We start from the raw sequence: 16,640 nt of genomic DNA on the forward strand, positions 1-16,640 counted from the left end.
GTTTGCTTACGCCAGAATTCGTCAGGTGTTGTGTTTACTGTATATATGGCATATGCCAGTATTTTTTATCGCATAATAAAACTCTTATCAAACATTTTTATAGAGAAATGTGAACAATCAAGCGTCTAAACCTCAAATAGCCTATCAAACAAAAGTGGGTTTCTGAAGAGGAGTTTTAAAGGGATAGTTCACCCATAAAGGATTTTTTTTTTTTTTTGTGTGATTTACTCACCCTCTTGTTGTTCCAAACCTGTATGAGTTTCTTTTTATTCTTTTAAGATATTTTAAAGAATGTTGGTAACCAGGGAGTTGATGTTAGTATATATTATTTCCTACTATGGAAGTCAATGGCTACCGTCAACAGTCTGGTTACCAACATTCAACTGTTCAACAGAAGAAACTCATACAGGTTTGGAACAACTTGAGGGCGAGTAAATGATGATAAAATAATTTTTTGAGTGAACTATCCCCAATAGCTGGGTTATAACTAGGTACTAACCCTGAACCTACCCCTAAACCTAACCTTAACACATGTAGTTACATTATAATAAAACCAGTACTTTCTTGGGTAACTACACTGTAAGTACACGTACTGTAAAATAAAGTGTCACCGATAAATATAACCAAATATTGTACTGGGTTGTGTGACCCACCAGTTGGAAACTCCTGCCAGATCATTGTACTGTGATTTGTCACTGAAATGAGGTGAAAGGTTATTCACTGCATAAAGACACAACCTGTTTTCACAGCTAATGACATGCTACTTTACACCCTCCCTCAGACAAGACAAACAGCAAATGAATTCTGAAACAAGCACCCCCCACAATTTAGGACAGTATATCCGCACTTGACCACAGAAGGATGCCGTCATTCCAAATAAATATTCTCTTCATTGCAAAATTATACATGCCTTTGAAAAATGTAAAAATGTGCAATTGCATGGCTACGCCTCTGTGACCAAGTTCACAGTGTACCTCGCCCAAAACACGTTCTGTATCTTGTGTATAGACATGTCGGTACGAGCCCTCCCTCACAGAGGAATCTACAGGGAAACGGAGTGACGTCTGTGTGTTCCCATGGCTCTGCCCCTGAGAACTGATCTGTTCTTTACACTCTTAACAATCATCATTCGCCCTTTTGGCTTTTAAAATCTGCTAACCTGACATAAATAAGTCAACAACTCCAAAACGATTACCGTGCAACACAAAAATATAATGACGAGAACAATACATTTTAAAAGCATGATTACACCACATTCCATCACAGTGTGTTCCATCAGGGAATGGTTGACTTGGCTGATAATACATAATTACTACGGATTAAAAGGGGACTGGTGCTTATTAATTTGGAGCTAGAATCTACTTTATGTGCCACTGAATGTAGGTCATCCTTGACACTGTAAACACAAAAAATAAAAGCATTATCTCTCAATAAGTGGCCGGTGCATTTTGAAAAAGAAATAAACTACTGTTGTAGCAAACTAATGTAATAAACCATTCACACTGAACGCGGTTTTGCCTTCCACGGCACTGCATTTCTGTGTTTTTCACTGTGAATGTGAACATTTTTAAACACAAAACCCGTTCTGTGTGAACAGCCCCAGGGGATCATGCCAGGCATCTGTGTTTTTAAAACGCTGCAAAAGACACGAGGGTTACGCTTTATTTTAAGGTGTCCATGTTACAGTGTTATTATACATTTAAGTACTGAGTAATAATAATCAACTACATGTACTTACTATAGGGTTAAGGTTAGGTTAGTTGCATTATTTATAGCTTACTATATAACTATAACTAACTTTATTGTAACAAAGACACTGTAAAATAAAGTGTTACTGTGCTTTGCAATAATCAATTACTACATGTTCTTACTTTAGGGTTAAGGTTAGAGTTTGGTTTAGGGTTAGTTACTTGTAATTAGCATAATTTACAGTTATTGCTATAGAAAGTGCATATAACTTGTAACTATGTCACCTTAAAATAAAGTGGTATTACTTTATTTTACAGTCCTGTTCCCCATGTACAGACTTACTATAGTTGTATAGTTGTATTATAGTTATATGTACTTATAGTTATTAGAATAACTGGGTAATAATAACTAGGTACTAACCCTAAACCCAACCGGTAGCACTATTTTACTGTGTCCTTGTTACACATGTTAAATGTAGTAATAACTATAAATTATGCATAATTACACGCAACTAAGCCTAAACCAAACCCTAATCCTACCCGAAACCCTATAGTAAGTACATGTAGTTGCTTAACATTACTCAGTGCTTAAATATATAATTACACTGTGACAATGACAGCTTAAAATAAAGTGTAACCCAAATTTTGAAGCATTTTGGGGGGAATTGAACGAAATAAGTTTAAAATGAACATTATTCTTGCCTTCTCCGCCATTTGGATGTATTTTTTACTGAGCGTTTCCCTTCTTAAACTTCATAAACAACCTGCCAATGTCTGCTTGAAGGATGTCTGAGACTTCGACCTCGTGACCTTGTCCTTGTTGAAGGCATGTGTGTGAATGACGGCTTGAGGTTTCTCTACAGAGGGATTTTCTTCAGGCCTGGGATTTCAGTGGGGGGTTTATGAAAAGAGGTGGAGATTGAAAGGCAGGTGGCGGTGGCAGAGCTGACCAAAACAAAACAAAAAAAGCTTCCGCAGTGATTTATCCCGGAGAGGACAGGAAGGAGGGAACAATACCCTGTTCTTGAGTTTCTGCTCTCTCTCCCTCCCTCTCTCTGCCCTCTTCTCTCATATGCACATGACCAGGTCACCCAGTGTGCACTCACAATGTGCTGATCAAAGCCCTGGGTTTGATCTGCCAGGCTCTTGTAGGGGCCACCAGGGATGCAGGAAAATTGAGGCTAAAGGTCGCCTGAAACATCTTCAGAGCCAAAGTCATGTATCTGTTTCTCCCTTGAATGAAGCTCCCCTTCCCTTCAGGGCTTTTACCTCCTCTTTTTCATCTGGCTGAAGGTTTCTGTTACGCCCCTGATCTAAGAACGGATTCTGCTACTAACATTCTTATCTATATTTTAGTAAGGGAAAGAGCATAAGTCTCAGAGATCAGTGCAAAAGGGCACATTTTGCGTTAGCACCAAAGACGGGAGATGGACATGAGCCAACGTGTAGCTTTAAGTAGCAGAGGAAAAGAACAGGAATTTTAATGACCCCTGTGAAAACCCGCCCAGCAGGTTGTCATCTCACAAATGCCACAGATGTCTCTGAAAAGACAGCAGAGAGAAGTGTAAAAGTGGCTAAATCAATTAGGAGCATGAAACCGTACTTTGCATTCTCTTGATGCTTCTTCGAATTCTTCAGATAACCATAACTTTCATTGGTTTCAATATCAGCAGCTCAGTTTTATAACAGTTGACAATAACGCCACTGGAATGAACCATTAAGGAACAAGCATCTGAACAAACGCCTGATGACACATTAACCCATGCTATTGATGACAAACCTTCTGCTATCTAACCAGAGGTGTGAGTAAATGTCCATAGAAACTTTCAGAGAGGAAAACACACACACATTTAGGTCTAGACGTGATGTATTAGATGGTTTAATGACCAGTCACCATATGGGTGGCGTCAGTGTTTGTTTGGGGAAATGCCACGACACCTTGACTTTCACTTCTCCATATGCGCCTTCATAAACTGTTCAAGTTTACAGACACTCAATGAGTACATTGATATGAACATGAGTGTGCTGTTTTCCTTTCTCTGTAACGCAGTGAGGCTATAGGGGGCTTAAGTTTCCTTTCTGTCCCCCGGGTGAATAAGGGGGCCCTATGTTACTTTCTGTTCATGACTAGTCTCCTGTGACAGGGGTTGAAGTACGTAGATTGCTTTTCCCGTCATCCACAAGGAATGTTTCTCTTACACCACTATGAGTAGCTCGGTCAATAAGCACATATACAGGGTCTGCTTATGTGCTTTGGTTTGAGGGCACCGTCAAGGCCAACTTCACTTAAAATCTAACTGAGAAAATCCCTGAAATAACATTCTCGTCCAGACATTGTCCTGTCGTCCCTGGAGATGAGGTCGCGTTTACCTGTCCGGCCTTCCCTGAAATGAAATTGACAGATGCAGTGCTATTCAGGGACTGAATGTCTCCCGTTTTAGGTATCTGAGGCATTTCTTTCTGACTCTTTATATCCCCCTTGACACTGAGCTCTTCAGATCTATAACAAGCTCTCTCTGGAAGCCTGAAAACCGGCTAACAACAAATAAATAATGGGCACAGCAGATACACCAAAAGATGTTAAGTAGGAGAACAACGTTGCCTTGTTTTAAACAAATTTTTGGGACGGAGCAAAGAAACTATATTCCTGTATTTCCTGGAAAGGAAATGGATTCATTAAATACAGGGTATAAAGGAAACTGAATAAACCCCAGATGGACAACATGCTTGTGATCTGAGCAAAAATGATTTGTCGCCATAGCAAAGTTTTCTGGTTGCTTCCTTTTCATAATGGCACACACTGACCGCAAGCTTCGTTCGATTTGGGAATATGTATTTTTGTTTCTTTAGGACTAGGAATTAAGAACTGCCACACTTTGAGCCATGTTGTGATTTAACAGAATAAAATGTAATGATCACAAGATGAATCCAACATAATCAGTGCCTGATGCATCCTGTGACCTCTTATGAAACGGTTAGTCTCCATCACATGGCTTTATATACAGAACTAATTAGAGCAGCTGTCAGGTCAGGAGAGGAGTAATTTAATAACACAGCACATCTGACAACACACACACACCTCTCAAGTCCTGAAGGATTGCATCACACAAAGCATGATCAGCAAGCGAGGTCAACATGTTCCAGGACACCAAATGGAGACAACAACCCTGCCATCTATTGGTGACTCTGGGTCACATGTGAGCGGGGAAAAAACAATCAATAATGTGAGCTTTCTAAATGTTTCATATCCTGCTCTAACCCATCTAACCACAACCGGGAAACATTAATAGCTGGTTATAAATCCTGATGAAGTTACTATTTTGGTTGGATTCGGAAATGCATTGCTTCACTCTAAAAAATGCTGGGTTGTTTCAACCCACGTTTGGGTCAAATATGGACAAACTCAACTATTGTTTAAATTTTTTTATTACATTTTTTAACCCAACGGTTGGGTTTGTCCATATTTGACCCAAACGTGGGTTGAAACAACCCAGCATTTTGTAGAGTGCAGTATTTCATGCCTCTAGTGTCTTGAGCAACCGATATTAATGCGCAGGAAACCTGTTGGGGGATGAAAGGGAACGCAATTCCAAGAAAGCGTTAACAGGATAAAGATGCTCCAGCTACTGGCACGTAAAGAAAGTGTACGATATGCAGCTGCTTATGCCTTGCCTAACAGACACGAGCCATCTGGCGTGCAGATGTACCTGGGCGTGGTGTTTCGCCTCAAAAGTTTCTCAAAGGTGCAAGAGCCAAACTCAAGTAAAAAACATTTTTAATCATGCTTCTGGAATATCATCATTCTGCAAATTTGTCTCAAATAAAAAATTGGTTTGGAAAAGATCAAGGAAAAGGTCAGGCGTTATATCGCTCAGGCTAATGTGCACTGAAGAGTTGATGTGCGTCTCTTTTTCATCTAACATGTTATGCTTTTGAGGACTGGGTTCCACAAGAGGTCCTTCACCCCTCCTCTTTCCACATCCCACATTATCTGGCTCCCAGGTTTCCTCTCTGCCATACATGCATTTATGAAAACACACCCACGTCCCACGCATGCACTTCTCACTTCCTATTCCCTAATCTCACATATGCACACAAACACTGAATTAGAAACAACTAATGGAAACTGCTGCCCGATTCAAAACTGTCTGGCATTTACATTTTTTTAAACCTGTATCCACATTAAAATACTTACATCTAATGAGATCATCTTATAATAGCTGATCTCTTTTCTCATATTACCACCGGACCAGCGTAACACCGGCCTAGATGGCACAAAACACGCCATTAGTGACCCACTTTAAATATGGGAGTGATTCTGTGGTCAGATGCGACCAAGACAGAAGATTTTGGACTAAATATAAAATATGTATGGTGATAGTAGCTACACCAAAATTGAACATTGCCTGTTTAATCCCATGTAGAGATAATTATCCACATATGTAGGTGTATTAATGCAATCAATAAGGAATTATTTGAAAATGGCAAACTAAATATGAAATAATTCATTATACATGAATAATTGACACCGTATTTGAGGCATTTCTGGAAATTTGGATGAAAATTCCACTTTATGTGAAAAATGCAGGTCAAAGAAAGACATACATTTTAGTTTAAAAAAAAATAGGACTGTATACTGTATGAAAACCTTGTTTTGAATCTTATTGTAATTCATTTTTATCGCATAATAAAAAATATGTGAAGTTGCTCATTTGTAATTAGATCTAATTAGGTATTTGGAAAATGTATGATTCTGATCCTCTTCAAACATTATTCTCTTATTACTGGTCAGATTTAACTGTGTAATCACAGGGTGGTTTCCAAGTTCATTTCGAATGAAGTAAATACCAACCACTCCGGAGTTCAGAAGGTCAGGGAGGATCTGCGAGTGCAAGTTCATAATGAAGTTTGGGAGGAGAACCTTGAGAGCATGAGCGAGGTCAATGCAAGTATGAAACACATTGATACAGTTCAAAGCACATCAAAACATCTCTCAAACTGAAGGTCTTTCCCCTCAATGCAGCAGATAATGAACAGAACTCTCATTCATCTCATTCATTATGCACATGCCAAGCTGTATTCATGGAGTGTACTTAACAGTCAGCAATCGAGAGGGAGTGGCGCTTCATTACAATCCGTGGTGTTGATTCATCTTTAGCTTGCTCGAACCAGTAAATCAAATCTTTCAAATGTGGAAGAGGGAATTTTGAACGCTGTCCGAGTGAATTATTATAAATATATCACATCTGGACATACAAAAGCTTTTCTACGTAATGACAAAATTATAATTAAACACAGCACTACATTAAAGAGAAGTAGACAGAACGAGGAGATCGACAAACTGGAAAGAGTTGTCGGAAGTTTAGTGATGGTGACGTCGAAGTCATGTGACAGCCTATGTTTAGCTTTTGCCTTTTGCTGATTGTATTTACGCTTCAAAATTCATACAAGTTGTGTTCATTTGTGAAGATTATTATGATTATAACCCAACATGTAAGAATCATAAGCTTTTGTTATTTATTTTCGGCAATGATCCAAAAGCCAATGAAAAAATCCTAAGGACTCTTCTCACATTTTTATTTTATTTTTATATTGCACTTCAAACAAACATAGTCAATGTACAGTCAGAATTGCAATATATACAAATCGGATAAACAAAAATAAACAAAAAACAGCCAGCCAGGGGGTGGAGGCTAAACATTATATAAAAATATTAAAGGATTCACAAACAGAAATAGTTTTAATTGCTTTCTTATTGTGGGAATGAAAGATAGTCTTGATATATAATTGCATTTCTTTTTCAAGACCCAAAAAACAAAGGTAGGGTTTTATTGAACTTACATTTATGTATATGGAATTTAGCAAAAATTTAAATTAAATGTATAATATAGTAGCCTACTCTTTCCTTTTATTTGAGGGAATATTATTAAAACCAAATATAACGTGTTCTAAACACAAAGAAGACTCTTCTCACATTCCCGGGGTTCTCAGAAGCAGAAGTCGTCATAGTTGGGTAAAAAATATAATTTTTGCATTTCCATTTGATGGGAGTTTCCATGACTTTCCAAAATAGGGAAAAAGATACACTGCAAAAATGTTTTTCTTATTTAGTATTTTTGTCTTGCTTCCAGTCCAAATATCTAAAAATGCTTAAATCCAGAAGCATTTAGATCAGTAAAATGACAGAAGATATTCTTATAAACTGAGTGGGCAAAATTAAAACAATTGGTAGATAATTTTGCTTGTTTTAAGCAAAAACTCACTTAATTTAGTTTTTTTCCCCCAGCAAAACATATAATTTCTTGTCATTTTACTTATCTAGTATCTAGTAAATGCTTCTTGATTTAATAACTTTTAGATATTTGTCTAATTTATTTAATTTAAAGATACTCATAACATATTTTTCAATATTTTGATTAAGTATTCAATTAATCTTCCTGTGAGTTGTAATTGTGCTAATTAAAGAAATAGAAATCTATCTTTATGTTCAGAGTTACTCGTTTGCATTTACACACAGTTCTCTCGTTTCTTTTCTCTCTCTTTCATACGTATCTGTGTTCATATTGGAGTAGTTTGGATGTAACTAAACCCTTAATCAGGAAGACTCAAATGAACAACTCGCTATAAACTTGGCTGTGATTTATGTCATACGCAGCACTATATTTACCTCTCTTGCCATATGAAGTCACAAGAAATCTGTATGAGAAATGCATCTGTTTTGCACAATATGTGTTTGTTCAGCGTATTGACCGCATAATCACAGCTCTCGCAAAACCATGTGTTCTTCTTTCCTCTTGTGTCTTCAAAGATGCACAAACGGTGAAGTCATTCTGGGCACACGGACTTTGAAGGCCAGAATGTCAGGCTAACTCAGCCGCCATCATTTCCTCCTCATTCTGTCTCTTTTTCAGTCTATTCTTAGATGAAAAGGTTGATTTTAAAGTCAAAGAGTTTTTTTTTATTATCATTATTCAACCCTCCACCTCCGCTTTTGTTGGAGTTCCTGCTGTGTTGTTTTTGCTTTTTGAGTGTTCACACCAAGTTTGTTTTCCCATCTCCCGTGTTCTTCACACGCAGGGTTGACGCTACACAAAACGCAGTGACCTTTCAGATGCAGATGGGCGAATGAGCTTTCCTCTCTTGCCAAAATGTCAACGTCTTGAGTTTTTCTTTCCCTCTCTTCTGGTTGTTTGCTCTTGCGAACGGCCTTGGCAGGTCGCTGTGACCCTCGAGCCTTTGGCCTCAGGCTAAACATGTGCTCTGTGCTTTTGAACAGCATTATGACCCCTGTTACAAACAAAAAAGCCTTTTCACACTCTTATTTAGTATAGATTTCCATTACAGGACACACTTATTAAGCAACACATTGGCTAACATCATTCCTAATAATTGCTTCTAAGTAGTAGTGTTTTTTAAGGCAAACATCCGTTACTAATGTTCATATTGAGACAAACCCCACTAAGTAAACTCAGCTAAATATTAAACTTGGTAACTCACACTGTTTGTGCAACGGACACGCATGATAGCCTATGTGTCGTGTCTTGAGGATAGGTGTGCTTTATTACAGGCGATTTGATGATAAAACAGGCGAACCACCTTGATAAAACAGCTCAACTGCAATCACTCACAACACCTTAGCAACTTATTAAACAATCTTGTTTAATAATGTATTGTAAAACACACACAAACTGATTTAAATTGAGGAAACCGATTACCTCACTTCGAAACCAATAGCTTTATCATATATAGGCAAACAGACACAGAACAGCACTATTCTCAGATATCGAATCTCAGAGAATAATAAACACATGTTTGGCAAGGAGGGATCCTAAAGTCCTTACATGTCATATTTCATCTATAGAAAAGAATAGGGCTGGACGATACACCTATCTCCAGATTCGATACTATCTTGCGATTTTTTTAACACTAGACCATCGGGAAAAGTTCAATCATTCACTTATAGGCTACAGACTGTAGGCTACATGATGTATGAGATGAGTCATATTTACTAAAACAAATCACATCTTTCGGACTTTTATTTCAGAAGCATCATACAATACTACATTCTTCTTGAATAAATGATTCAATAACAAAGACATTTTTTAACAGTCACTTGTCGCCACTTACTGGCGAAACAATGTCATCGATAAATGCGGTATTTTAAGCACCAAGTTTCTATCAAAAGCTGATTTTGATCGCTATCGTAGACAGTGTTCATTTGAACTTTAAACTTTTATCCAAGTACTTCTATGATCATTTTAACTATTGCATCACAGAAATAATGATACTATGAGGTTGAAAAGATTGTTTGTGAAGCGTTTCATGACGACTCTCTCCGGGTCAGCGCCAACACAGATCTGAATGTTGCGATATGATTTTGTCAAAGTTTAATAGACAGACGAATTGAAAGATCGCGTGGGTGTTTGAATCGAGATCACAGTCTTTTAGAGATGAATCGTGCAGCTCTACTGTCTTATCTCTCTCTCTGTATATGAGTAGCGCGAGGGCTTTCAGTGCGTTCAGTCTCACGTCTCTGCCACGCGTACACGTGGGACAATACGTCACTCAACACTCTAACTTCTGTCAACCTCATCTACAAGCAAGGACAAAAATAAAGAAATTGAATTTGAATTAATATCGATTCTGGAATAAATAAATAAATAAATAAATAAATCGATTTTAAAATCGTTAATTAAAAAAAAAAAAATAATCGCGATAGTGAATCGATTTTTTTCTCCCAGCCCTAGAAAATAAATTAAAATGTGTTAAAGGGATAGTTCACCCAAAAATGAAAATGTACTCACCCTCAAGTTCTTCCAAACCTGTAAAAATGTCTTTGTTCTGCAGCTGCTAAGATATTATGAAGAATGTTTCAGCCATTGACTTCCATAGTATTTATTTTATCATAGTATTTATTTACCTCAAAACTAAATCATTCTTCAAAATATCTTCCTTTAGTGTTACTACACGTATATTCAGCAATATTGTTGATTTGACTGTACTGACACTATTGGATGAGAACTGACCTGAGCTGATGATGAGCTTTTGTTATTGATGAATTGAACTCATTTCATATTGATGATCTTTACACAGTTATTGAACTGAACTAAATCAACAGATTTCCCCAGAATAATGACTGTTTATCGTCTTTTTAGAGCTGGTTTACAGCAGATTGAACTCTGTTTGCACCACTGAATCATTATTATTGCACTGTTTATTCCTGTACAGCTGCTCTGGAGCAATCTGTATTGTATAAAGCTCTATATAAATAAAGGTGACTTGACTTGACAGTCATGTTTTTTTGTTTGTTTTTTTAAACATTTGGCTCTAGCTTTTAAAAATCCTGCAACGAGTTTTAAATACACGCCCCAGATCTAAAAAGGGCAAGAGGAACAACAAGCAAGATAAAATACACAACACTATCATCACTGTCATCAAATTATGCAAGCTCGTAAAGTTGTGTGCTTTCAGATCAAATTCACCGTCACATGCATTTCTGGCTGCCGTTGAACGGATCCACCCATTTTCCAGAAAGAGGTGCAAATGTGATCAAACCAGCTGCCATGACTGGGCTGTCAGTCATTCTGATGTTAAATAAAGAAACAAACGCTGAGGTCAACACTACACCCATGCCATAACTGCCCTTTATTGACCGGGGAAACCCAGGACGCGTTTACCTGAACTTTGCTCTAGTGCTTTCTGCTTTCCTTTATCATATGCAACCATTGTGCAATGACTTCCAGATAGTTCTCTATTCTCTTTCACTCTCATTTCTTTCTCTCCGGTATGACCACAGTAAATGTCTTATCATCTATCATTGCCTTTCTACCCCGAGCTCAAAGTTGTCAGAAACAAGGGTAAATGAGGTAACGAGTAGTTATCAAAAGTGGAGTGGTGGTAGAAAAGTGTAATTTCACCAGATCCTTTGTTCTTTGTTCTGTCCCAAACTGCACTTCAGAGAGTTATAATGTCAGCAATCTGCTCTTCTTTATGATGGTTGGGGAAAGTTACTTTTACAATATTATGTTACTCCCCCAAAAACGAATTGCATTATCTTTATGGAAAGTAATATGTTACGTTACTTTTGTGTTACTTTTCCTCACCTGGGCTGGGCTTGCTTGTTTGTTTTTTAATAATAATAGATTAAAAAAAGTCCTATTTCTTGCAAATGTAAAGGCCCTTTCACACCAAAAATGAAATGAATAAGATAGATAGATAGATAGATAGATAGATAGATAGATAGATAGATAGATAGATAGATAGATAGATAGATAGATAGATAGATAGATAGATAGCAAAGGAAGTACATAGCATTAACCACAGTTATAGTCAAACTTTCTTTAACTTTTCCATACATTTTAATATGCTATTTGTCTCCATCTAGTGGTAATATTTGGTAATGAATATTTTTATAAAACAAACGTCTAGGATTTAAATAAATCAGATATGATTCCCCTTTTCTGCAGACATCTTCAACATTTCAAAAATCATAATATCATATAATTACAATATACTCATGGTGGGTTTTTTTTGTTGTGTGTGGGGATATATATATATATATATATATATATATATATATATATATATATATATATATATATATATTGCATAATATATGCAAAAAATGCATATTTTGATATGCATATAACAAAAATAATAATAATAACAGTATACATTTTTGAAACAACATGACAGTCGACGCACCTTTGCTCTCTTCCATTGTAGAAAAGCCACCAATGTCCCAATATGATGCTGACGTGCAGACTCGGGCCCGAGTTGGTTAGTACAGTTTCAGAACAACTCATTATGTAAGTTAGGTGTGAAATAAACAGTTATGGAAATGTGGAAATTAAAGTTAAAGCTCCAATCTCCTTCCGAAAAAAAGTCCGTTGGTGCCTCAGTGACTACTTCGCTCAAAGAAGCTGTCAGTCACAGCTGTCAATCATGACGTCACAATCACAAAACCAAACTTATTTAAAAAACGAACATAAGCGTGATAACTACCTAAAATGACAGAAACCATCTTCGGGAAAAAATATTTGAAGTGTAAATAATTTGATTGTTTAGTTTGTCTCAAGTTCCAATCGATTACACGGAGAGAGCGAGTTTATAATCTAAACTGCATCCAGTTACCTGTGGGCGAATCGGCCATCGAAACGTTTTGGCTTCACTTTTCAGGACTTGTGCGGCACACTTGGTAAATAATGACATTAATATTTAATAAATAATCTTTAAATTTCTTAGACTGAAGGAACTTAATCTGGACTGAAAGACTGATGAAGGACTCTGGAGTATTGTTGTATTAGGCCTATGTTATGCCAATACCAATAAATGTTTTTTTCTTTCTTTTTTTTCCTTCAAGCATTTAATATTATATTAATATAAAAAAGAAATAATTTGCTTTTCACGAACTGTCCCTTTAAATGCGCGAGAGCCTCCCGGACACTAGCAGGCAGCGTCTCAGCCAGCGCGAGTCTCTTTGAGTTCTGCGCGCACTATTTCTACGTCACTGTTTGTGCTGACGCGGCGTAAGCGCTTCATCCATTCCGATCACATACGTGTCTGTCTCTTTTCAACCAAGCCTAGGATCCGAGCAGTGGACAGACCGGAGACATGGCTCCTAAAAGCGCCAGCAAACAGCAGTCAGAGGAGGACCTTCTCCTGCAGGACTTCAGCAGGAACCTGTCGGCCAAATCCACAGCGCTATTCTACGGCAATGCGCTAATCGTGTCCGCAATCCCCATCTGTAAGTTCCTCATCTGTCCCTCCTGAAGACGAGACCCAGACTTACTTTACTTGCTTAGTTCTCTTCTCCTCTATCTATCTATCTATCTATCTATCTATCTATCTATCTATCTATCTATCTATCTATCTATCTAAAAAGACTAAACTGGGAAGGGTCCATAGCACTTCCATATTGTTGTCCTATTGTTAGTTTCACTGCTTCTATTATTCTCCTCATTTGTTTGGATAAAAGCATCTGCTAAATGATTAAATGTAAGTGTAATGGTTGAGTCTAAACATTGAACTGCTTACCTAGACTCTATTCTATTCTAATGAGTGTGCTATAGATTCACACATAAAGCGTTTGTTATACTTTTTCTGCGTTCTTTCCCGAGGCTAAAGGTCCTCTGATGATTGATGATCAATGTTATTGTGATTTATACATGATTCCTGCCCATGTGTGGTGTTGTCCAGGGCTGTTCTGGAGGATCTGGCACATGGATCTGGTCCAGTCTGCAGTGCTGTATGCAGTCATGACTCTGGTCAGCACTTACCTGGTGGCCTTTGCTTACAAGAATGTCAAATTCGTCCTCAAGCACAAGTAAGAATGCCCATCTCTCTCTTTTGGGTTTTGTAAGCTTAATTAGTTAATTAGACTGAATTGATTAACTGCTATACTTCCAGGGTTGCTCAGAAGCGTGAAGACGCCGTGTCTAAAGAAGTGACTCGCAAGCTCTCTGAGGCCGACAACCGCAAAATGTCCCGCAAAGAGAAGGACGAGAGGTATTCATCTTAATTATGACACATTATAATCGGCTTGTCTGCTTTTATCAGTGTTATTTTAGTATTATGTATGTATTACACTATATACTTAAAAAAAAAAAAATGTGAATTTGTATCTGATTTAGTAGTTTTATTGTGCTTTTGTTATGTTTTTATATATTTCTATATAGCTTTAATTTAGTTTTATTGTAATTTTAGTGCTTAAATTATTTCAGTTAACTGCCAAGGCAACATTTCTAATTTATGTTACCAAAAACAAATACTACTTTTTTGTTATGTTTAAAATGACTCTGAACAGACAACTAAACATAATAATATGTAATTTATTAGAGGTTCTGACATAATTGTTAATTAATGTGAATGAATTATTTGTAAAAATCGGATTGAATGAATAATTCAATGACTAACTTGTTTCATTACTGGATGAATCAGTGTTATTGAACGAAACTCGAGTGAACGATTCAATGAGACATTTTTAACAGTCCTATACATGAATGAGAGCCGCTCTCTTTGGCTCAGCGGCGCCGCAAACACACATTTAAAGGGATAGTTCATTATAAAATGAAAATTCTGTCATCATATACTCACCCTCAAGTTGTCAAACCTGTATGAATTTCTTTCTTCTGCTGAACACAAAGGAAAATATTTTGAAGAATGCCAGTAACCAAACCGTTAACTGGTCCCATTGACTTCCTGTTACAAACCCTTTTAGTCTAGAGGGAATAAGGCGTGCAACATTAAAATACTGAACGTGCACTGGAAAACATCTCGCACACAAACCAATCTAGTGCAAGTAAAGTGATGCATTTATTACAATGAGAATCAATATGAAAAGGACACCTCAAAGTAATTGATTACATAAACAACTTATACAAACCAAAGAAAAGGTTCACAAAAGAAAAAGGTAAAGAGAAAAGAACTAGACCGTGCCAAATCAAAGAAATAAGTAAAACCAAAACCAATCTTACTAGAAAAACCAAAACAATATATAGTCTGACTAAATTAACATTCAGCAAGGACAAAAACAAAAGATCTTCAGCGTCAAAGACGCCCTAAATAAACTACTCTTGCTAACAAAACGAAAAATACAAAGAGTGGCACGGGTCGCTAAACTTATTAGGAAAAAAAAATACTTGAGTGATTGGTAATTACTAATTAATTGGTAATTGTTGTAATACTTACAACTTGAGGGTGAGTATATGATGACAGAATTTTCATTTTAAAGTGAACTATCCCTTTAAATGTTCCGGTGTGAATTTGTCAAAGGTTTAATAGACACAGGCGAATCGTTGATGTTTGAATCAAGATCGTGATCTTTTTAGCGCTTAATCGTGCAGCTCTAGTGTTCGATTTAGTAACCATTAAAGCAACACCAAAGATTCTTTTGTACCTTAAAATAATGTTTCCTGTGGTTCATCAACTCGTAACAGGGTGAACGGCACTTCTGCATTCGCTTTGCGACCCTCTATCGGCTATAACCACACTGTGCAAGTTTGCCAGATCGGGTAGCGGATCTGTAGTTCGAATGAGACTTAAGAAACTACAAATTTGACTTGCTTTACGGCAAGCGATACTATAGCCGATAGGTGGAGCCTATATTTAAAAAAAGCCGTTTCTGATGTCACAATACATCATACTTTCATAAAATCATGCAACACACTCTACCTTGTCTGTGGACATCGTTATTTCCAAAGCCGGGGCTGGATAAACAAATAGCGTGCGTGTAACGGTAAGCTAAATTATTTACGACAGCGGTAATGGACAATTCCACTTCCAACCTGTAGGGGGACCGAAGAGGCAAAGTGCTTTGGTGTTGCTTTAACAACACTGGCTATTATTGAAGACTGAAATGAACCACTTTAGATGTATCCTGTTGATCTGCTCTTAAATATGTCTTCTGTTTGATCATACTTTGTTCCTAACACGGAGTCTTTGCCGCAGGATCCTTTGGAAGAAGAATGAGGTCGCCGATTACGAGGCCACAACTTTCTCCATCTTTTACAACAACACACTCTTCCTCATGCTCGTCATCATCGCCTCTTTCTTCCTGCTGAAGAACTTCAATCCAACAGTGTAAGTTTACTTTAGTGTTTACTCTTTTGAAGCCGACTGATTGGTTCAGAAGTCTAAAACGTTTACCTGATGTGTTTGTCACAGGAACTACATCCTGTCCATCAGTGCTTCTTCAGGACTGATCGCCCTGCTGTCCACTGGCTCCAAATAAAACAGGACAAGATCGAGGAACACACAAAATGAGAGGATTATGGGATTGGGATGGGGAGGGAGGTGTGGCGACGTGTTAAAGGAGGTTTGTTATCATTCAGGAGGGCGTTTATCATTTCATATGTTAAAGCTTCATGAAATTCATGATCAGTTAAGGCCTGTATGGTGGACTTTTGTTTTTGTTTTGTACCAATAAAAGACTGTTTACTCATGATGTATCTT

At 37.3% G+C, this 16,640-nt stretch overlaps 2 protein-coding genes across 2 annotated transcripts in view; both read left to right on the forward strand.

Annotated features, from left to right (window-relative positions):
- c18h3orf33 (c18h3orf33 homolog (H. sapiens)) overlaps positions 1-16,640 on the forward strand; it is a 466,419-nt gene that overhangs the window by 272,243 nt on the left and 177,536 nt on the right. The gene's annotated exons all lie outside the window — the stretch shown is intronic.
- On the forward strand, positions 13,203-16,629 carry ssr3 (signal sequence receptor, gamma). The gene is made up of 5 exons (XM_082181386.1): positions 13,203-13,434; positions 13,887-14,013; positions 14,097-14,195; positions 16,137-16,268; positions 16,353-16,629. The coding sequence occupies exons 1-5, from the start codon at positions 13,302-13,304 to the stop codon at positions 16,417-16,419; spliced, it is 558 nt and encodes a 185-aa protein (XP_082037512.1). The 5' UTR covers positions 13,203-13,301; the 3' UTR covers positions 16,420-16,629.

This window comes from Leuciscus leuciscus (genome assembly GCF_965113295.1).
Source record: "Leuciscus leuciscus genome assembly, chromosome: 10".
In the NCBI taxonomy this organism is placed as follows: domain Eukaryota; kingdom Metazoa; phylum Chordata; class Actinopteri; order Cypriniformes; family Leuciscidae; genus Leuciscus; species Leuciscus leuciscus.

Bases quoted from the DNA above. Each gene is read 5' to 3' on its own strand.
- ssr3 (XM_082181386.1), top strand. From the start codon at position 13,302: ATGGCTCCTAAAAGCGCCAGCAAACAGCAGTCAGAGGAGGACCTTCTC. The intron at 13,435-13,886 runs GTAAGTTCCTCA...GGTGTTGTCCAG, and splicing joins CGTGTCCGCAATCCCCATCT to GGCTGTTCTGGAGGATCTGG. The intron at 14,014-14,096 runs GTAAGAATGCCC...CTATACTTCCAG, and splicing joins AAATTCGTCCTCAAGCACAA to GGTTGCTCAGAAGCGTGAAG.